The following is a 23,364-nucleotide window of genomic DNA, read 5'->3' as shown; positions in this document are numbered from 1 at the left end:
TCTTCAGAGGACCTGAGTTCAGATCCCAATACTCATGTCAGATGACTCCAAACAGCTTGCAACGATAGTACCTGTAGCTAAGGGATTCAGTCCCCTTTTCTGCTCTCCAAATGCACTAATAAATATCACACACCAGACACAGCATATACTACACATCCAGAGAGAAGTAAATCTTTAAGATGATGACTGACTTGCCATTAGAGACAGCTAGGTTAAAGAAACCTCCCGTAAGTAGTAGTGAGAAGAAGCCGACACAAGAAGCAACAATGAGTGTTGTTGCTTTGTTTGTAAGTACGCCGCACGTAAACAGAAGCAAGCATGCTACTAGGGGTCTGATTTCAAGTTTCCATCTGCTGAGAACAAATCCGGTGGTTCCTACCATTCACTTACCTCTGTGGCGTCCCGGAGTTTGCAGTCTTTCAGCAATGTTGGCTTCTTAAATGCCTCAGAGTTGGCAGATCCATTACTGATGACCAAAAAGTCAGCACTAGACCAAGATGGACATGGCCCACAGCTGGCATGAGAAATTCTACGTAGGAGTGAAGCATCCTTACATGGTCTCTTTAGTGATACCTGATGAATACTGATGATAGGGTACCCAGTCAGATAGAAGAAAGCATCCGAATGGGTCAGTTAGAAAATTGGTTTTTAAAAACTGAGCCAGGAAGGTAGACTCTGTCATATGGTAGTGTAAGTTGGACGGCAGCTATTACCTTAGACATGTCACAAAGAAGGAGCTGTTTCTGTGTGACTCTGGCAGCTAGAAGTAATACAAGGGAGAAAGGTGTTTCTAAAATCCTTGATGTATCCACAAGCCTGGGGTTCTAAGTCTCCTTGTAAGTACTTGCCTGCAAGCCTTACGTGTACATTCTGTATTTTCCACAGGAGCTGAAGGACCCTCACTGTAGGGATGAAATGGCTGCTGCCCGAGGAGCCCTCAAGAAGAACGCCACCATGCTGTACACAGCCTCCCAAGCCTTCCTCCGCCACCCAGATGTCGCAGCTACAAGAGCCAACCGAGATTATGTATTCAAACAAGTCCAGGAGGCCATAGCTGGGATCTCCAGTGCTGCGCAGGCCACCTCGCCCACCGATGAAGCCAAAGGCCACACAGGCATCGGCGAGCTGGCTGCAGCCCTGAATGAATTTGATGTAAGCACCAGGCTTATACATGCAGAGTGTACACTTATCACACGTGTGCATATGTATGTTATATATTATAGATATTATAGTATACATATATATGTGCATAATGAATACCGTCATAGCATATACTGATTTTATGCTCTTAGAATTTTTTGACAAGAAGATAAACTATATGGTGTGTATTCCTGTTACTGGAAATCTAAAATATTGGCAGAGCCTAGTATACTAATCTTTAAAGAATATAAAAATCACGTTTAAATGGGCCAGAATCTTCCTCCAAGTCACCCAGATGATCAGTTTCATTATGAAGAAGACAAGCATTGCAAGCAGCTAGGCTTAGATTGCATTCATACCGTTTCTCGGTGGAAAACTGCCCTTCATAGCTTCTGTTTAAGTCAGTGACAATCAAACCCCATTACCTTAAACCCCACCTAAAAATGTAATCTTTGAGTGCCCTTCTCAGGAGTGCCAGTTGCAAATCCCATAAAAGACAATCTCCTGCATCGGTTCCTGCTGATGAACTATCCTAAAAGGGGACACAGTAGGATGGAGACTTTAGTCTAGCCATGTAAGTGCATGAGAGTGTGCAGCCAGCAGCGGCTAAGGATGACAGTACAGCTCCAAGATGCAGATGAGGATGGACTCAACTGTGTGGGGTTTATTCTCTGTCATGGGACCCTGCATAAGCTGTAAAGGCTAAGAAGACTTGTAAATACCCAGGCTCTGCATTCATTGGTCCACAGTGGACAGAGGAAGTGGAAAAAGAAATAAAACAGAATTTACAGGAGGGAAAGAAAGAAAGAAAGAGAGAGGGGGAGAGAGAGAGAGAGAGAGAGAGAGAGAGAGAGAGAGAGGGAGGAAGGAAGGAAAGAAAGAAAAAAGGAAGGAAGGAAGAATGAAAGGAAAAACTGTGTTACTTAGAAGTTGCTTAGAAATATAGTTTTCTTTCCATTCTTCGGGGATTAAAACGAGCTTTTGACAAGAAATGACTAGGTAGTGGCAAGAAGAGAGGAACTTGAGGAAAGCAACTGGTAACCACGGTGAGACGGAGAATATAATAAGGAATAATTATCATAGTGTGTATTTGGGGCATTCTGAGATATTTTCTACTCTTAAACACCGTCTGTGAGTGTTTATTGGCACACACTCATGCGTTTACACATGTTTATAAGTGCATACATTGAACTCACATGGTATCGTGACTTGATAAGATTTTTCAAAAGCACTTATTTTTTATTCTTGTGTGTGTGTGTGTGTGTTTATTTGAGAGAAAGAGGAGGGAGGGAAGGAGGGAGGGAGGGAGGGAGGGAGGGAGAGAGGGAGAGAGAGAGAGAGAGAGAGAAAGAGAGAGAGAGAGAGAGAGAGAGAGAGAGAGAGAGAGAGAGAGAACACCTGCAGAAGCCAGAGGCATTGGATCCCCTGAAGCCAGTTACAGGTACTTGTGAGCCACCCACCAAGAGTGCTGATAACCTAACTTGGTCACTCTACAAGTGCAGCATTCTTTTTCTGCTGATTTCCCCAGCCCATTATCAGATTTTCTGTAATAATTAAATTTGAATTTGATAATAAATTTGGTAATGCATTTATTACACAAGTGGGGACTGAGTATTATCTAATTTTATCCTCAACCCTTCAGCAGGAAACTCGTAAAGTATTGAAAAGAATAGTGTTTACAAAACTTTCACAAAACTTAATAAAACTGTTCACTTGATCTTTTTAATTATTTTCATTTTCATACATTCCCTAAAAATACACAAAATATAGGTGTGTAGTGCCAATAGAATAAATTTTTCTTTACTGGAGGGCCGACCACTCCACGGTGAGAACATCCGTGAAATAGAGTTGAGTCTTTAAATACTGCCCAGGAAAGAGCAGTAAGAATGCTGACAGAATGTTCAAACTCTTTTTTTTCCTTTGGATTAGGAAAAATAAAACCATATATTAAGAAGAAAAAGAGTAGATCATGCATTCAGACACTAAAGCATGCTACTCTGATATTTTAACTTAAACACATATTGAAACAAAAATATCACTCACCTTTAAAATAGTAAAAATCACAAATAATCTAAAATGTGAAAGTATTCTTAAAATATGGCAGTCATAAAACGTAGCTCAGAATGGATGCATTTCTTAGCCAATATTTAAAAATTTTTATTAGTTATTTTACTTATTTACATTTCAAATGTCACCCCCTTCCCAGTTTCCCCTCCACAAAGCCCCCTATCCCACCCCATCCCCTTGCATTTCTAAGGGTGCTCCCTCATCCCCCCCACCACCACCACCACTTCTACCTCACCACCCTGGCATTCCCCTACACTGGGGCATCTAGCCTTCACAGGATCAAGGGCCTCCTTTCCCATTGATGCCCAAAGGCCATCCTCTACTACATATGTGGCTGTCTCCAGATGGGGCAGTTTCTGGATGGCCTTTCCTTCAGTCTCTGCTCCACACTTTGTCCCTGTATTTCCTTTAGACAGGAGCAATCCTGGGTTAAAAATTTTGGAGATAGGTGGGTAGCCCCATCTCTAAACCAGGAGATGTGCCTAACCTCTCGATATGGTCTCACCTGTTCTCTCTCACATGTTTATCTCATCCTTTTTATTACATAATGATTTTGTTATAGAATAGTAAGCAGTGAAAAGTGGTGGGAAGATAGTTTTCCAGGGAAGATAACAGAAGTCCCTGACAGCAGCCTCGGCAGCTGCTGCCACCTTCTGTCCAGTAGTGGGATGGCTCCAACTTCCTTTCCCTTAAGTTCCAGACAGGTTTGAGTAACTTTCACTAGTAAGCATAGCACTTGAAGCATCACTGTAGTATTGCAAAAGGCTTCAGATTAGTACAATCAAATTTGAGGTCATATAGCAAGACACAAATTAGGAGATGTCCACACCTTAAACATTTAAGACCTTTCATTTACCACAATACTGCCCTTTTTTGTAGGGTGAACACGCCTTTGGGGAATTAGACAAGTGCACAGTCCAAAATATACTGACTAATTTACTGATTTAGTTTTGCTAGTTTAATGAGTTATGTATTAACTCTTTTCACTAAATATATTATGTGCTAAACAAAGCAAATTTGCATTATGTTAATGATTTATACCAACCAGTACTTTATTATTAAAAGTTATTTGTTTGCAAGCAAAGAAAATTACATAGCACATTACCCAATGTTTAACAATTTATTTTCAAAAACTAACAGAAATTAACATGTGTAGCAGTAAGAGCTGCAATCAAGAACAACAGCTGTTATTGGTCTGGATCTCAAACAGCTATTCCCTAGTAAATGAAATTTGATTTCAGAAATTTCTGGCTAGCAGTGATGTTACTATAAAAATTTTAAAGAAATATACTATAGCTAGTTTCTTGTAGGTTTTCAATCATTTCTTATGTCAGCAAACCCAGATTCCTTAATATTTGAAATGCTTTCATTAAAAATAATAGGTTGCTGTCTTTGTGGAACAATTAAAAATGGAGTGGAGAGTTTGTTTGGTCTCTGTTATTCCCTAAGTATTCCAACCTAAAGGCATCTTCCCTAAAACCTACATACTATTTCCAAAATGCCTATGTCAGCCTCCTATAACTGTAACAAAATCCTTGAAATAATCGCCATAAAAAGAAGGAATGTCTGAGGCAATCAAAATTTAACAGATGTTAAGATTACCTGTTCTACTCTCATAGGACAAAGTTATTTCCTAGTACACACGTCAGGGGCTCACCACTGCCTATCATTCCAACTCCAGGGGACCTAAAGATCTTCTGGACATTGTGATATCCACACCTATCACACACACACACACACACACACACACACACACACACACACACACTAAAAGCAAACTTATTATTTCACAAAAGCAAAGACAGAATGTGTTGGCTCTCACTTTCAGAGGTTTTAGTTCAAGGCTAATTGGATTCTTGTTGTGAACCATAATGAGGAAGTTAAGTATAGCATGAACCCATGATTGTACAAAAAGTTTACCTCAGCGTGGTAAGTGATAAATAGAGTTGAGAGACCCAATATGCCTTTAGGGAAGAGCCCAAGAGCTCCCATCAGCACTGCAGCTGAGGTCCAGACCTTGAACACAGTCTTTAAAGGACACGTATCCAAATAATACACAGATACTTAAACAAACGTCATTTCACCAAATGGAAAACTCCAAAGTCCTGGTGCCGACTTTTCTGGCAATATAAGCTTGCTGATAAATGACCCAATGGCTACCGAATACACAGCAACAGTTTACACAAAATCTCTGCACTGCTCGAGGGGAAAGATCTGCGTGAATACAAGGTAGAGTTTTCTTTCTATATTTCTCTTGTCCTTCAGTTGAATTGGAGAGGTAATTTGTATCCATAAACTGCCCACAGCTTCTGCCTGCCACCTCTGCTCCGGCCACTCCCATGCTGGGACTGTGCCCAAATGATCTTCAACACCATCATCGCTCATAAAGTCAAGCACGCCTTCCTAGGTTCTTAACGATGCCACTTTGGTACTGACCGTGGGTCATCCTGCTTTGTATCATGACTGCCATACGGTATAAGACTCGCGTCTGCAGTGGGGAGTTGAGGCAATCTGTTCTAAGTCACATGGAACTGAGTTGTTACCTAAACATCCCAAGTCTACATAATTTATCCTCCTCATAGGATTTCATACCCATGTTTTCCTTTTTCGATTTTCCTTCTTGTTTTCACGTTTGTGGTTCTTTTTCAGCATTTTTAAAATTCTTACGAAACTCTAATTAGTTTTCCTGCCTTGTTGTTCAAGGGATGTGAGTGCTGGGGACTGAGTATCAGCACTAGTGACAGATCAGCAGGACACGACCTAAGCTAGGTATTATGCTGCTATTGTCCTCTGGGAGAGCACAGAGTTGTAGTAGTCCCTGATCCAAGCCTATTCCCCCTGTGGGCTTATCTCAATGGACATGCATTATTATCTAAATCTAAAATATATCTAGAAATGGGACTCAATGCAGGGTTTCTGCCATAGAAGCCCTTACAGGGCACAGAGAAGAGATTTCTGGATATCTGTGGCTATTGAGAACTCCAGGTTAAGTTTTAGAGAATGAGAGTTCTAAGGCAATTTCAGTACAGAATGGAAATTCTCTCTAAGTTAGCTCAACTGCATGACTGCAACAGTATCTTTTGAAAGTGACAAAAGAAGTTAAGAGCCTTTGAATAGTGAAATAATCCTCTTTTGCTTCATTTCAAAGACCAAACGGATGTCTGTCCTGTGAGCATTCTGGTCCCATTAGGAGCTGTGAACCAGAGCTCTGGACAAATCATGGATTCTCTGAATCCCTAGACTTGGGGGCTGTACAACCACAAAGAAAGATGAATGGATTTCCATGGAGACAGGAATTTTTACAATAAGCTCCTTTTCTAGTCTCTTCTTGGTTATATCCTTTCATTTCTCATGGCAACCAGCTTGATTCATTACTAGGAGGCTTCCTCACTACATATATTCTTTGACATCATTCTGGGGACATCTGGGAAGCCCCACATTAAGTGATGGAGATCCTTAATTGGCCTTGTTCTAATTAAGTTACAGAAGAATGAAGATAGAAAAGAACAGAAGGACCCATCCAAATACTTTAAGTGTGCTCCTGAGGGAAATGCAAGCTGCAGCTAACTGTTCAAAAGCAATTAGCAACGTAGAGGACAAATGCATAAAAACAAAAGCCAGTGAGCAAAGCTAGGACCATGCCCTATTGGGATTCCTATTGCATGCCGTTGAGAATTCCTAAACTAGCCAGGGCCAGAGTTTATAGCTCCGTGGAGGACTGGACCGTCCATAGAAACATCTGTAAATCCGTGGAATAGAGGATTAATTGAACCACTCAAAAGTCTGAGTTTCTTTAGGCTTCTTCAGTAAAGATCTCTGAGGTCAGGGATGTAAGCCCATAACCTAACTTAATCTAGACAGTCGGCTAAGGGATTTTTCTCTCTGAATAATGCCAATATTCAATATATAGTTGCTGTTATCATGGCTGTCTTTCTGTATCAGTAACTTTTAATCACATTCTCTGATATTTGCCCATCAAATGAATGGTCGTCATAAGGCCCCATATGGTTCTGGGACCCTGAAGCAAATGCAGGACTTGGACTGGGGAGCCTTGCTTCTTTCTCCTAGTTCTACAGATAACTTATGCAATCCCAGGTATTAGGGTGTCATATCTTGTTTAGTGTAAAGTCTAACTATCAGAGAGCTTAGATCTTTCATGTAATATATGAACAAGGCACAAAAGAGAGACATACCATTGAAGGTATGAAGGGCATAAAAGAAAAAATGGTTACTCAGTAAACACAGGTACTACAGAACATTAAGCATTTATGTCATTGTATGCACTTGGATGTAAAATGTGCTCTCAAATTGCGTGTGTGTGTGTGTGTGTGTGTGTGTGTGTGTGTGTGGTTGTTGTTGTTGTTGTTGTTGTTGTTGTTTTCAGTAGCACACAGATGGCTGATGAAGAAGGTATCAGATCCCCGGGAGCTGGATTAGAGGTATTTGGGAACTGTCTCATAGGGATGCAGGGATCTGAACTCCGGTGCTCTGTGAGAACAAGTGCTTTTACCACTGAGCAGCTGCCTGCTCTCCAACCCCGTAAGAAATAAGGCTAAGAGGATGGGTAGGAAGGGGGCCCAGGCAAGATCCCTGGACCTTGGGAGGGACTGGCCTTCATCTTTAAGCAGCTAATCAAAAAGGAAGAACTTGGTCAGATCTGCTTTGAAAGAGCTCTGTGGCTTGGAGTGCAGGCTGATTTTGAATAAGACAAAACAGTAGGACAGGAAGACCGATGGACATAAGAAATTATGTAGATCACAACTATACCAGGAATGCACACTAAGGAACAGGTGACTCCAAACCCAAAGACGAAACCTCCTTACCTTGGGGATAGTGCCTTTGCTTTTCCTATACAAACAGGAAGAAGTTCTAGATGATTAAGGAAAATAAACCTTTTTTCTTCTAATTATAGAATCCTGAAATTCTTTTATGGGAAATTCAGTAATTCTCATACTCTAACTTCTCAGCACTAATTTGCTCTTATCATGGCTTTTAATTAATTTCATAGCCATCAGTATTATCAAATGCCTAAACATGTATGCAGACTTATGCATTCCAAACTGATAAACACAAATTCCACATCTGTGGTTTTCTAAATTAGGTCAGGCTGCTGCTTTGAGCTCCTCCAATGTACATGGTGTGCTCATTCAACTTACCTTTATGAGAAATTCTTTCCTTGTTTATTTGTGAGACGAAGCATCACTATGTATCTCCAGGTGGGACTCTTATTCCTTTGATTTCCTGTGTGCTAGTTATAGGTGTACGCAACCACACTTAGCTCTTACACAACATAAAAAAAAAATCAAAACAAAATAGAACAACATAAACGATAGGAAGACCTAGTATGAATAACTTACTGCAGAATCCAGCAATCCCACCACTTGATTGCTTTCTCTCAGTGCAGTGCCTCTCAATTTACCTGCCCTTTCTTATTCACTACATCCTGTGTATTTAAACATGCAGCAGTGTCCTAGCATTCTTTATCGTACACTGACATCTGGTGGCCAAACACAGTGAAACCCCGTATCCTTGTCAACAGAAAACAAGATTTAAGTAAATACTAGGGTCCAAATCCCAAGAGTACAAGTATGTATGTTACTATCTCACTGTGGCCAGCCTTCAGAAAGTGTTTCTTCTCTTCAGAACATTGTTCTGTACATTACGATTCTGCAGTATAAATAGCTAATATGTTTTTTGTAAATGTCTAGAGCCATGAGATAGTGGCAAAGAAGGTGTAGACCGGGATATCTCTGAATGGAGAGCCTCCTGGGAAGCATGAATGGAGTAGAGCTTAAGTCCCTGTGTAACTATGGGATATATTCCACCAAGTTTCTCACACAATCGTCTCTCCTGCCTTCTCTCCTCTACACCCACTCACCAAGTATAATCACCCACAATCCAAGACCTATGCTGTGGGATGCAGACCCAGATCTTTTCTTCCCTAAGGGTTTAGCAACTTTAGAATACATTCTGACAGAAGGGTTTTGTTTGTTTCTTTGTTTTTTTTTAATGTGGAGGGGAGGGTTGGGGTAAACACATGTACACACTTGTGTGTGCATGCATGTTGGAGTGGGTGGTGTTCATTCATGCCTTGAGCATGTACATACATTATATATGGAAATTAGTAAATGGCCTCCTGTGTTGATTGTCAGCAGCCTTCTCATTTTTGTGTGGGACAGAGTTTCCTATTGGCCTGGAACTTTGCCCAATTGTCTGGGCTACCTGGGGCCTGAATTTTAATTTCTAATATTACCATGGAGTTACAGGAAGGCGTTTTCTTTTGTTGCATGGATTCTAGCAAGTCACATCCATGTCCTCAGCCAACAATTATTTACTCCACTGACTATTTATTTCCTCTCAACATTATTTTTTTCTGAGAATATATTCAATTGCAATTTAATTTTACCGTGGACACTTCAGTCTTGAACAGGGGAACTATGTGAATTACTGAAAAGTAGGTGAATGAAACTTGTAATAATATTTTATTACTATATAATAAATAATATAATATTTTAATATTTTCCCTTTAGATCCTTGTTTCCTTCCCATTTAGGCTTTAAATCAAATTAATATACTTCTTGAGAAAAGTGTAAGAATCTATGTGTTCTATGTGTAATTAATTTTCTCTTGAGAAGATTGGCAGATTTCATTTTTTGCCTTAGTACACTTTTATTTAAAATAATTAGTGCTAAGTGAAACCCCAAACACTAATGTAATTGATGAATATATTAAAGATTGTCCGCATGGGACAAACAATATAAATTAGATTATCACTGATTTATTAGTTGTGCTTCGATTTTAGGAACCACATGAGAGCTCTTTCTGGTGAAGTGATTATGGAGAAGCACATGGCTTATTTAAATAGCCCAATAATTCCGACTTAGGGTTCTCATGTGATCAGTGCTAATCTCTTAAATTCTGTACTTACTTTTACTTATATGGTGTGTGTGCCTGCTTGTGTGTATGTGCATCATAAGCACACAGATGCTCACAGAGGCCAGACAAGCCACAAGGACCCAGAGGATGGGAAATACAGGCAATTGTGGAGCACCCTCTCTGAGTGCTAGTGCTCAAACTTGGTCCCCTGAAACAGGAGCAGGTGCTCCCCAACACTGCTAAGCTATGATGAGCCTTCCAGGGACTAAACTATTTTTGTTAGTCCTCTGGGATGAGTATGCTATCCTAGTAATCAAATCTATTAAGTAGTTACTTATACTTTTTAAGATTTAATTTGGCTCAACGGCCCAGCACACATCCACATCCACAAACAACATACTACCATCCCTCTAGTCTCCAAAACTTATTAGATTTTTCTCAGTCAAACACATTTAGATGCTTCTTCTCATTTCTATAGTGATGACTTACATAAACTTTAGTATTTCTTATCAAGTGTTTTCAGTTCTCCCAAATTTCTGATTCCTGAAATTTGTTTACTTTGTTTGTTTTTTGTTTTTTATTTTTCTTTAAACAGGGTTTCTCTGTGTAATAGCCCTGGATGTCCTGGAACTTGCTTTGTAGACTAAGCTGGCCTTGAACTTTCAGAGATCTACCTGCCTCTGTCTCCCAAGTGCTGGGATTGAAAAGCATGCCCACAATGCCTCGCTGCCCTAGGGGTGTGTGTGTGTGTGTGTGTGTGTGTGTGTGTGTGTCTCATGGAGGTCCGCCCCTAGAACATAACTCTGTAATGTTGGCCACCATGGTTACTCTGGTCATACTAATAAGAGCTGGAGAGTGCAGTGTAAAAGAAGTCAAAATGGTGTTTTAGTCCTACTATGCATCTTTCTCTCCATGATCCTTGTTCTTAATCTACTATACAATTTCAGTAGTATGGTGAAAGGATGAAGCAGAGAGAAACCACTTCATAATAACTCACCGACGATACCCAAAATAAGCATGATGTCATGTAAGTAAAATAAAATAGCTTTTGTACAAATGAAACTTCAGAGAGGGTCTTATCAGGACTGGAGAAGGCACAGTCAGTAGAGTTCCTGCCTCTTGTTCATCAGGCTTAGTCCTCCATACAGAGTACAAATAACTTTGATGACTGATGCCTGTAATCCAGCCACTAAGAAATAAAGGCAGAAAGGTCAGGAGTCTGAGGCCTTCTTTCAAGGGAAATAAGCAGATTAGGTCCAGCCTGGGATACATGGAGCCCTTTTCTCAAAAATATTAAAATAAAAGCAATCCACAAAAGTCCCATTGCCAGTCCTGTGAGATATATCCCCTATATCTGTCCTCAGAATGAGTTTCAGAGATGGTGCTTAGTTTCCCACATAGAGAACTTTCCCTTGGTTAGTATATCAGAAAAATAATTATTTGTGCCTCAGTTTTTAAAAATTGGCTTGAGATCACCCACAAATCTAATCATTATTAGTCAGATAATGAATGAAGACAACTATAGTGGTGGGTATTTGAAAGTTTTCTGTTTCTTTCCCTTTTTTTATTCCTCTGGGCATCTGCTTTGAAAGTTTTTAAACTGGACCTCGTCATGACACAGATAGCAATCACAGCAGACTGTGTCTTGAAGGAGGAATTGAAAGGAAGAGGGCAGAATAAACTTTAATCACAGTGGATCTTTGCGGGACACAGTTTAACAGTTTTCAAGGCATGGTGTGTGAATTTATAATCCCAGCACTCAAGAAGCTGAATTGGAAGGAACCATTAGCATGAGACAAAGTCAGGCTATATAATAAAACCGTGCTAAGGGTGGTGCACACTTTTAATCCCAGCCCTAAGAAGGCAGAAACAGGTGGATCCCTGTAAATTTGAGGCCAGTCGGATCTACAGAGCTAGAGGACAGCCAGGGTTACACAGAGAAACCCTGTCTTGAAAAACCCAAACCAAACCAACCAACCAACCAATCAACCAACCAACCAACCAACAAACAAACAAACAAATAAATAAATAAATGAGATAGAACTTATTAAATTACACCTTTGTGCCAACATTAATTTGGGGATAGGGCATTCATAAGGCAAAGGTTATATTTCTGTATCAAAATTGAAAGTCTACAGCTTACATTTAATGGCTTAATTTATTCCAAGAGATGCTCATACAGGGGAAGTGAGGTCCATATTGATTCGCAGTTGTGGGCATGAACTACAGTATGATTCTTAAGTTACTTCCCCTTGGGCAGAGAAGCCAACATGATGGGCAAAGAAGTGTAGAACCATCTCTATTTGAAACCAGGAGCATGTTTGGCACTGTCAGGTGCCATGCTTGCTAACCACATCTCTGTGAAGATTTTCACACCACACCAATTTGAATGGGTGACACCAGCCTTGTCATTCGCATTTCTGCAGTACTATACTTCAGACAGCACTGAGACTGAGAAATATCACTGACCATAAAGACATTTTCCAAAGATTGTTTTTTTAACAAAGGTCATCACAGGCTTGAAGAAAGGTGACATTTGGAGTGATCTGCAGGAGTGGAGACTCACTTTTATGAGGAAGGATAATGGCCTTGATCTGCCATCAGCACCCAGGGTGTGACAGCTTGCGACAGGTGGATGTCTGCTTCTATCACTTCTGATTCTCTTCTGAATACAGAGCAGAATCCCTGTTGCAATCTGGACCAACAAAATAATCCGAAAGTGACATGGGGCAAAGGCTGGTCTTTATTATGTCATTGTATTATCTATGAGATGACCCTGCAGAAAGCAGATAAGGGAAAACCATTTGTAATCAAAGTGACAAAGTGACAACCTGTGTATATCTGTGTGTGTGTGTGTGTATAATATATATATATATATATATATATATATATATATATATATATACCGATGTATTTTATACTTTTTTCCAATGAGTTTTGTTTTCCTCTTATTATTTACAATTTTACTAGTAATCAGTTTTTCAAATTTTTTTGGTGTAGATTAGATCTATCTAAATCTGTTTATAGTCAAGACAATTACCACAGATAAACTGACAAGCCAACCGGATGTAGATAAGACTTCTTGGAGACACCCCTTCCAAAGGGATTGTTTGTTTTGCCAGTTTGACAGTAAAAATTGATTAGTACGGTTCTTAAATTAAAAATCAGTATGAACACAGCTATCTACTGGAGAGCCTCTAGCTGGAAGGTTTGTTTTCTTTAGAGATGTGTGTGTGTGTGTGTGTGTGTGTGTGTGTGTGTAAATCATTGGGTTCAATATGTGGTTTTAATTGTTAAAACATTATATATCTTACAAAATAAAGTTTATTATACTTCAATTCCTAACATCGATTTTTAAAGCACCTTGCCTGTCTGACAGCATCAGCCTGTACTGTGGTATGGCACCCATAAAAAGAAGACTTATCTTCAAGATATGACTGACAAATCATGGTAGTGAGAATTCCATTATGGTCTTCCTGCTGGTCAGTTTCCACATGTGGCAAAGAAGAAACTAACATACACTTTACAAGGCTGACTGAGCTGTGTAATTGTCTTAGGATACCCTGTCACATGGCATCATTTTCATCCTTCTTTCATCTCCTCTTTCAACCTATTCTACTCTGCTGCCAGTAAAGGTCCTTCTTATGATCAGACGCACTTGCTTCTACTGCTCTACTTTGCAAGATGGCTGACACTTTTGTATATCATCCCTGCTGGCTGCCATAGGTTCGTTTGTCAGCCTGTTGAACAGAAGACATTGACTTTCCAGAGGCATCTGAATTGGAACCTCCCAAGTTCCCTTCTCACCTCTGCCTGGTGCTTGAGCCCCATCTTTCACTTATGATTTCATTTTCTCATAAGTGGCATGGGGCCTGTGTGGCTCCTAACCTTGTCATGATAATTAATAATCTATAGCAATATTTGGTGATCTGACTGGCATAAAGACAACTATTTATATTCTGGCCATAGTACTTTTTTAAAAACGGATGCCAGGTTGAAGAGATGGCTCAGTGGGCCCTTGCCATCAACTGTGAAGAATTGAGTTTGAGCCTGGAATCTACATGAAGAAAGGAAAGAAGTGAATTTTATAAACCATACTCTGATCTCCAAACCCAATGCACTTGAAATTGCATGAAACTCTAGCTCTAGAGGATCTGACACACATCCAGAAATGCCCCTATAAACACATGCATATACATATAACTAAAAACTTGAATTAGCAACAGAGGAATATCGAATGGTCGAGATGCACAACATCCGTCATCAGGGAAATGCAAATCAAAACAGCCAAGAGATTCTACCTCATACCAATCAAAATGGCTAAGATCAAAAACTTAGGTGACAGTGTATGCTAGCTAGGATGTGGAGAAAGAGGAACACTTCTCCATTGTTGGTGGGATTGCAATCTGGTACAACCACTCTGGAAATCAGTCTGGACATAGAACTAACTGAAGACCCAACTATACCTCTCCTGGGCATATATCCAAAAGATGCTCCAATGTATAACAAGAACTCATGCTCCACTATGTTCATAGCAGCGTTATTTATAATAGCCAGAAGCTGGAAAGAACCCAGATGCCCTTCTACAGAAGAATAGATACAGAAAATGTGGTACATCTACACAATGGAATATTACTCAGCTATCAAAAACAATGACTTTATGAAATTCATAGGCAAATGGATGGAATCAGAAAATATCCTTTGTGAGGTAACCCAGTCACAAAAGAACACACATGGTATGTACTCACTTATCAGTGGATATTAGCCCAAAAGCTCCAATTGCTTGATATACAATTCACAAACCACATGAAGCTCAAGAAGAAGGAAAACCAAAGGGGAAACAAAATACTTACTAGATGACATATGGAGACAAAGTATGGAGCAGAGACTTAAGAAAGGGCCATTGAGAGACTGTCTTCTCTGTGGATCAATCCCATATAGCCACCAAACTCAGAGACTATTGAGAATGCCAAGAAGTGCATGCTGATAGGAACCTGATATAGCTGTCTCCTGAGAGGCTCTGCCAGAACCTGACAAATTCAGAGGTGGAGGTTCGCAGCCACCCAGTGGACTGAGCACAGAGTCCCCAATGAAGGAGTTAGAGAAAGGACTGAAGGAGCTGAAGGGGTTTGGAACTCCATAAGAAGAACAGCAATATCAACCAATCATACCCCCCAGTGCTCTCAGGGACTAAACCACCAAACAAAGAGTATACATGGAGTGGCCCATAGCTCCAGCTTCATATGCAGCAGAGGATGGCCTTGTCTGGTATCAGTGGGAGGAGAGGCTCTTGGTCCTGTGAATACTTAATGCCCCAGTGTAGAGGAATGTCAGGGTGGACTGACAGGAGGGAGTTGGTTGGTAGGTGGGGGAGCACCCTCATAAAAGCATGGGTATGGGATGGGATAGGGGTTTATGTTGGGGAAACTGGGGATTGCAAATGTAAATATAGATAATATCCAATAAAAGAAAAGAAAAAGAAAAAGAAAATGTTGTTTAGAGTAAAAAACAAACAAAAAACCCTAGAAATAAATCTTTAAATATATCTGTTCTGCATACTTTTATGAGACTAACTCTTGCATAGGAAATAGTTTTACCCCATTGGCTACTGTTTAAATTCTACATGAGGAACAAATCAGCTTTTCTGTGAATGGATTAGCTGTGCAAGGATCCCTTCTATATGTCGTCTGGCCATATTTAATTATGTATTGCACAACTTTGTAATAAGTTATAGCTTGGAAAGGCTAATTTTGTGAACAATTAGCTACTGCCAGGCTAGAGTAGAATACTCCAGACAGATCTATCTCATGACAGGACAAGTACTATTAGCTCAGAAACATTCAGGCCAATCCTGCATAGCTATAATACAGGCCTTACATAGTCAGCACAAGCTGAGTGGGCATCGGAGGTGTGACGGAAGAGGGTGGAAGAGTAATGGGGTTGGACAGAGAACGTAGGAACTTTTGGTGCCACCAAAATGACAAGAGGGATATAGAAGGGAGAGGAAGCAGTTCGACCGACATGCTACCATATGCTAGACACAGAGGTGAGTCACATTGCTCAGTCCTACAATCTAATGGGTTCCTACATTTTTAGACAGTGGAGTTCTGAAAAATACTAAGTCTTCTGTCTTCCAATCAGCTCTTGAACCACGACTTTTCCAAAAAAAACCAGTTTTCAGGAATAGCAAAAGAAGGGGAGCAGGAGAACCCTGAGGATTTGTGTATTTAAATCTATATTCTTTGAAAGGCAGCCCAATTGCATGCTACGATGTATCTTAATGCAGCCACTTTGACTTCTGTTGCCTCACTCTGCCTGGCACATAATAGACTCTCAATAAACATCAAAGGAACAAGGAATGAGTGAATAGTGACAGTAGCTTCTGGTACCAGATGAGGCAAGATCAGTCAGCCCTGTGAATGAGGAGGTTTCCTTACTGTAGGGAACCTCACATTCAGAGAATAAAAAGTAATTGATTAGATAAAGATGTTGGCAAGAATAAAAAAATGAGTTATATACTCATGAGTTATAAAATGAGTTATATGAGTTTGATGTTGTTAGGCAAATCAATATACCTTTTCTCCTGGATTTTGGAGAACATCAAGGTTACAGATCATCTGCCTTAGCTTGTACTTCTGTGTGCTTCCTTCTCAGAACACTGGCCACCTAGATATCTCTTTCCTTAAGTCACTCCATGCCCTGAGGCCCACCCTCCTTGACTTTCTTTCCTTCCGTTCTTCCTTCCTTCCTTCCTTCCTTCCTTCCTTCCTTCCTTCCTTCCTTTCATCCCTTCCTTCCTTCCTTCCCTTTTTTTTACAGTATTTTTTATTGGACGTTTTATTTAATTACATTTCAAATGTTATCCCTTTACCTGGTTTCCCCTCCAAAAATCGCCTGTCCCATCCATCTTCCCTGCTTCTTTTATAAGGTTGCTTTCCACCCACCCCCACCTTGCTGCCCTAGCATTCCCCTACACTGGGGCATCGAGCCTTCACAGCACCAAGGGCCTCCCCTCCCAATGATGCCAGACAAGTCCTTCTCTGCTACATATGCAGCTGGAGCCATAGGTCCCTCTTTAGTTGGTGGTTTTATCCCTAGGAGCTCTGGGGAATCTGGCTCATTGACACTGTTGTTCTTCCTATGCTGTTGCAAACCCTTTTAGCTCTTTTAATCCTTCTGCTAATTCCTGCATTGGAGTCCCCTTGTTCAGTGCAGTGGTGGTAGGCTGCATCTTCACCTATATTGGTCAGGCTCTGGCAGTGCTTCTCTGAAGACAGGTGTATTATGCTCCTGTCAGCAAGCACTTCTTAGCCTCTGCAATAATGTCTGGGTTTGGAGGCTGTGTATGGAATTGATTCCTAGGTGGGGCAGTCTTGGGATAGCCTTTCCTTCAGTCTCTACTCCATTCCTTTTTCCTGTATTTCCTTTAGACAGGAGCAATTCTGGGTTGAAATTTTGGAGGTTGGTGTGAGGCCCCATCTCTCAACTGGATATGTTCTCTACAGGTTCTCTCTCCCCTTTGTTGAGTATTTCAGCTAATGTCATCCTTGTTGGATTCTTGGAGCCTCTTGCTCTTGCTGTCCTGGCATCTGGGACTTTCTAGTGGCTGGGGAAACACAGTTCCTCATCCCCCATTGCTACACTGCTACACACCTCTATTCAATTTCCTGACCCCCTGTACATCTCCCTGGCCTCCTCCCATATCTTATCCTGCCCTCCTTTCCCCTCCCACTTCTCTCTTTCTCTCAAGTCCCTCCCACCTTCTACCTCCTATGTTTATTTTGTCCCTCTTTGATTTTCATAAACATTCCTCTTTTCTTTGTTTTGCTCCTGCCCTTTAGACTGTTTTGTTGTCGTTGTTCTTTTGTTTTATGTGTGTTTTTTTAGTGCATTCATTTGAACATAGGTTTCTCTGGAATTTTATTCCTCATGTGACTCTCACCAATGTGATTCTTTTGAGAGCATCCCCTAAAACATACTTGTTTCTGTAGTTCCAGTCTCTTTTCTGAAGTTGAGATATGTACTCAACTCTGTTTGCCAAGTCGTAATTTGCATGGTTCTAAGTTCTCTTAACTATACTGATGTCATTATTGGGTCCAACATAGCTTTTCTTCATACCTCTCTCTCTCTCTCTCTCTCTCTCTCTCTCTCTCTCTCTCTCACACACACACACACACACACACACACACACACACACACACACACACACACACACATGGAGAAGACAGGGAGAGGGAGGGAGGGAGAGTGAAAATATCAAACTACCCTTGGGAATGTACCAAGTTCATCTACAAAGCTGAGTCTTACCAGCTTTCTTCTCTATTCAGTTTTATCTATGTACTCAATCCCTCACTCAGTCCCCCTTCACTGGCTTCCCTGCCCTTGACCCCAGCCACCCTCTCTCCTCTGAAGGTGACCCTGTTGGCAAGATAAACTTTCAAACGAATACTATGAGATCTTCTTCATGGCATCAAATCATGTCAGTAAGACTTGTGTACATCCCTCCCCCTGTCCCTAGTTCTGCACCTGTGCTGTTTTCTTCCATAAATATCATTTATCATCCTTCAGATGTATGATCAATTTTAAATTCTCTTGTTTCCCCTCCTGCTCTTTGTCCAGTCAGCGCTCTCTCTTTTATCACTAAGTTCAGTCTTTACAGACTTACTTTGTTTGTTTATATTTTCCTTTGATCCATTTTGGACAATTCCTGAGAAAACAAGTTAAGGGAGGGTACTTGGGTTTTTTTTTTTTTTTATTAACTTGAGTATTTCTTATATACATTTCGAGTGTTATTCCCTTTCCCGGTTTCCAGGCAAACGTCCCCCTCCCCCCTCTCCTTCCCTATGGGTGTTCCCCTCCCAACCCTCCCCCCATTGCCGCCCTCCCCCCAACAGTCTAGTTCACTGGGGGTTCAGTCTTAGCAGGACCCAGGGCTTCCCCTTCCACTGGTGCTCTTACTAGGATATTCATTGCAATCTATGAGGTCAGAGTCCAGGGTCAGTCCGTGTATAGTCTTTAGGTATTGGCTTAGTCCCTGGAAGCTCTGGTTGCTTGGCATTGTTGTACATATGGGGTCTCGAGCCCCTTCAAGCTCTTCCAGTTCTTTCTCTGATTCCTTCAATGGGGGTCCTATTCTCAGTTCAGTGCTTTGCTGCTGGCATTCTCCTCTGTATTTGCTGTATTCTGGCTGTGTCTCTCAGGAGCGATCTACATCCGGCTCCTGTCGGTCTGCACTTCTTTGCTTCATCCATTTTGTCTAATTGGGTGGCTGTATATGTATGGGCCACATGTGGGGCAGGCTCTGAATGGGTTTTCCTTCAGTCTCTGTTTTAATCTTTGCCTCTCTCTTCCCTGCCAAGGGTATTCTTGTTCCCCTTTTAAAGAAGGAGTGAAGCATTCACATTTTGATCATCCGTCTTGAGTTTCATGTGTTCTAGGCATCTAGGAATATTCAAGCATTTGGGCTAATAGCCACTTATCAATGAGTGCATACCATGTGTGTCTTTCTGTGATTGGGTTAGCTCACTCAGGATGATATTTTCCAGTTCCAACCATTTGCCTACGAATTTCATAAACTCGTTGTTTTTGATAGCTGAGTAATATTCCATTGTGTAGATGTACCACATTTTCTGTATCCATTCCTCTGTTGAAGGGCATCTGGGTTCTTTCCATCTTCTGGCTATTATAAATAAGACTGCGATGAACATAGTGGAGCACGTGACTTTTTTATATGTTGGGGCATCTTTTGGGTATATGCCCAAGAGAGGTATAGCTGGATCCTCAGGCAGTTCAATGTCCAATTTTCTGAGGAACCTCCAGACTGATTTCCAGAATGGTTGTACCAGTCTGCAATCCCACCAACCATGGAGGAGTGTTCCTCTTTCTCCACATCCTCGCCAGCATCTGCCGTCACCTGAGTTTATGATCTTAGACATTCTCACTGGTGTGAGGTGAAATCTCAGGGTTGTTTTGATTTGCATTTCCCTTATGACTAAAGATGTTGAACATTTCTTTAGGTGTTTCTCAGCCATTCGGCATTCCTCAGCTGTGAATTGTTTGTTTAGCTGTGAACCCCATTTTTTAATAGGGTTATTTGTCTCCCTGCGGTCTAACTTCTTGAGTTCTTTGTATATTTTGGATATAAGGCCTCTATCTGTTGTAGGATTGGTAAAGATCTTTTCCCAATCTGTTGGCTGCCGATTTGTCCTAAGCACAGTGTCCTTTGCCTTACAGAAGCTTTGCAGTTTTATGAGATCCCATTTCTCGATTCTTGATCTTAGAGCATAAGCCATTGGTGTTTTGTTCAGGAAATTTTTTCCAGTGCCCATGTCTTCCAGATGCTTCCCTAGTTTTTCTTCTATTAGTTTGAGTGTGTCTGGTTTGATGTGGAGGTCCTTGATCCACTTGGACTTAAGCTTTGTACAGGGTGATAAGCATGGATCGATCTGCATTCTTCTACATGTTGACCTCCAGTTGAACCAGCACCATTTGCTGAAAATGCTATCTTTTTTCCATTGGATGGTTTTGGCTCCTTTGTCAAAAATCAAGTGACCATAGGTGTGTGGGTTCATTTCTGGGTCTTCAATTCTATTCCATTGGCTTATCTGTCTGTCTCTGTACCAATACCATGGAGTTTTTATCACTATTGCTCCGTAATACTGCTTGAGTTCAGGGACAGTGATTCGCCCAGAAGTCCTTTTATTGTTGAGGATAGTTTTAGCTATCCTGGGTTTTTTGTTATTCCAGATGAATTTGCAAATTGTTCTGTCTAACTCTTTGAAGAATTGGATTGGTATTTTGATGGGGATTGCATTGAATCTGTAGATCGCTTTTGGTAAAATGGCCATTTTTACATATTAATCCTGCCAATCCATGAGCATGAAAGATCTTTCCATCTTCTGAGGTCTTCTTCAATTTCTTTCTTCAGTTTCTTGAAGTTCTTATTGTACAGATCTTTTACTTGCTTGGTTAAAGTCACACCGAGGTACTTTATATTATTTGGGTCTATTATGAAGGGTGTCGTTTCCCTAATTTCTTTCTCGGCTAGTTTCTCTTTTGTGTAGAGGAAGGCTACTGATTTATTTGAGTTAATTTTATACCCAGCCACTTTGCTGAAGTTGTTGATCAGCTTTAGTAGTTCTCTGGTGGAACTTTTGGGATCATGTAAATAAACTATCGTATCATCTGCAAATAGTGATATTTTGACCTCTTCTTTTCCGATCTGTGTCCCCTTAACCTCCTTTTGTTTTCTGATTGCTCTGGCTAGAACTTCAAGAACTATATTGAATAAGTAGGGAGAAAGTGGGCAGCCTTGACTAGTCCCTGATTTTAGTGGGATTGCTTCAAGTTTCTCTCCATTTAGTTTAATGTTAGCAACTGGTTTGCTGTATATGGCTTTTACTATGTTTAGGTATGGGCCTTGAATTCCTATTCTTTCCAGGACTTTTATCATGAAGGGGTGTTGAATTTTGTCAAATGCTTTCTCAGCATCTAATGAAATGATCATGTGGTTTTGTTTTTCAGTTTGTTTATATAATGGATCACGTTGATGGTTTTCCCTATATTAAACCATCCCTGCATGCCTGGGATGAAGCCTTCTTGATCATGGTGGATGATTGCTTTGATGTGCTCTTGGATTTGGTTTGCCAGAATTTTACTGAGTATTTTTGCGTTGATATTCATAAGGTAAATTGGTCTGAAGTTCTCTTTCTTAGTTGGGTCTTTGTGTGGTTTAGGTATAAGAGTAAGTGTGGCTTCATAGAAGGAATTCGGGAGTGATCCATCTGTTTCAATTTTGTGGAATAGTTTGGATAATATTGGTATGAGGTCTTCTATGAAGATTTGATAGAATTCTGCACTAAACCCGTCTGGACCTGGGCTCTTTTTGGTTGGGAGACCTTTAATGACTGCTTCTATTTCCTTAGGAGTTATGGTGTTTTTAAACGGGTTTACCGGTTCCTGATTTAACTTCAGTACCTGGTATCTGTCTAGGAAATTGTCCATTTCCTGTAGATTTTCAAGTTTTGTTGAATATAGGCTTTTATAGTAAGATCTGATGATTTTTTTAATTTCCTCTGAATCTGTAGTTATGTCTCCCTTTTCATTTCTGATTTTGTTAATTTGGACACACTCTCTGTGTCCTCTCGTTAGTCTGGCTAAGGATTTATCTATCTTGTTGATTTTCTCAAAGAACCAACTTTTGGTTCTGTTGATTCTTTCTATGGTCCTTTTTGTTTCTACTTGGTTGATTTCAGCTCTGAGTTTGATTATTTCCTGCCTTCTACTCCTCCTGGGTGTATTTGCTTCTTTTTGTTGTAGAGCTTTTAGGTGTGCTGTCAAGCTGCTGACATATGCTCTTTCCTGTTTCTTTCTGCAGGCACTCAGCGCTATGAGTTTTCCTCTTAGCACAGCTTTCATTGTGTCCCATAAGTTTGAGTATGTTGTATCTTCATTTTCATTAAATTCTAAAAAGTTTTTAATTTCTTTCTTTATTTCTTCCTTTACCAGGTTATCATTGAGTAGAGCATTGTTCAATTTCCACGTATATGTGGGCATTCTTCCCTTATTGTTATTGAAGACCAGTTTTAGGCCATGGTGGTCCGATAGCACGCATGGGATTATTTCTATCTTTCTGTACCTGTTGAGGCCCGTTTTTTGACCAATTATATGGTCAATTTTGGAGAAAGTACCATGAGGAGCTGAGAAGAAGGTATATCCTTTTGCTTTAGGATAGAATGTTCTATAAATATCCGTTAAGTCCATTTGGCTCATGACTTCTCTTAGTCTGTCTACGTCTCTGTTTAATTTCTGTTTCCATGATCTGTCCATTGATGAGAGTGGGGTGTTGAAATCTTCCACTATTATTGTGTGAAGTGCAATGTGTGTTTTGAGCTTTAGTAAGGTTTCTTTTACGTATGTAGGTGCCCTTGTATTTGGGGCATAGATATTTAGGATTGAGAGTTCATCTTGGTGGATTTTTCCTTTGATGAATATGAAGTGTCCTTCCTTATCTTTTTTGATGACTTTTAGTTGAAAATTGATTTTATTTGCTATTAGAATGGCTACTCCAGCTTGCTTCTTCCAACCATTTGCTTGGAAAGTTGTTTTCCAGCCTTTCACGCTGAGGTAGTGTCTGTCTTTGTCTCTGAGGTGTGTTTCCTGTAGGCAGCAGAATGCAGGGTCCTCGTTGCGTATCCAGTTTGTTAATCTATGTCTTTTTATTGGGGAGTTGAGGCCATTGATGTTGAGAGATATTAAGGAATAGTGATTATTGCTTCCTGT

General features: G+C 40.5%; 1 protein-coding gene across 5 annotated transcripts in view; it reads left to right on the top strand.

Annotated features, from left to right (window-relative positions):
• Ctnna2 (catenin alpha 2) overlaps nucleotides 1-23,364 on the top strand; it is a 1,149,087-nt gene that overhangs the window by 347,193 nt on the left and 778,530 nt on the right. For all 5 annotated transcript variants that reach the window (NM_001106598.2, NM_001415842.1, NM_001415843.1 and 2 more), the window contains one exon: nucleotides 886-1,152. In NM_001106598.2, the coding sequence (NP_001100068.1) occupies nucleotides 886-1,152 (267 nt within the window). The remainder of the gene's footprint in view (nucleotides 1-885; nucleotides 1,153-23,364) is intronic.

This window comes from Rattus norvegicus, chromosome 4 (genome assembly GCF_036323735.1).
Source record: "Rattus norvegicus strain BN/NHsdMcwi chromosome 4, GRCr8, whole genome shotgun sequence".
NCBI lineage: Eukaryota > Metazoa > Chordata > Mammalia > Rodentia > Muridae > Rattus > Rattus norvegicus.
The sequence above is the reverse complement of the archived record's forward strand: the minus strand, read 5'-3'. Positions and strand labels throughout refer to the sequence as shown.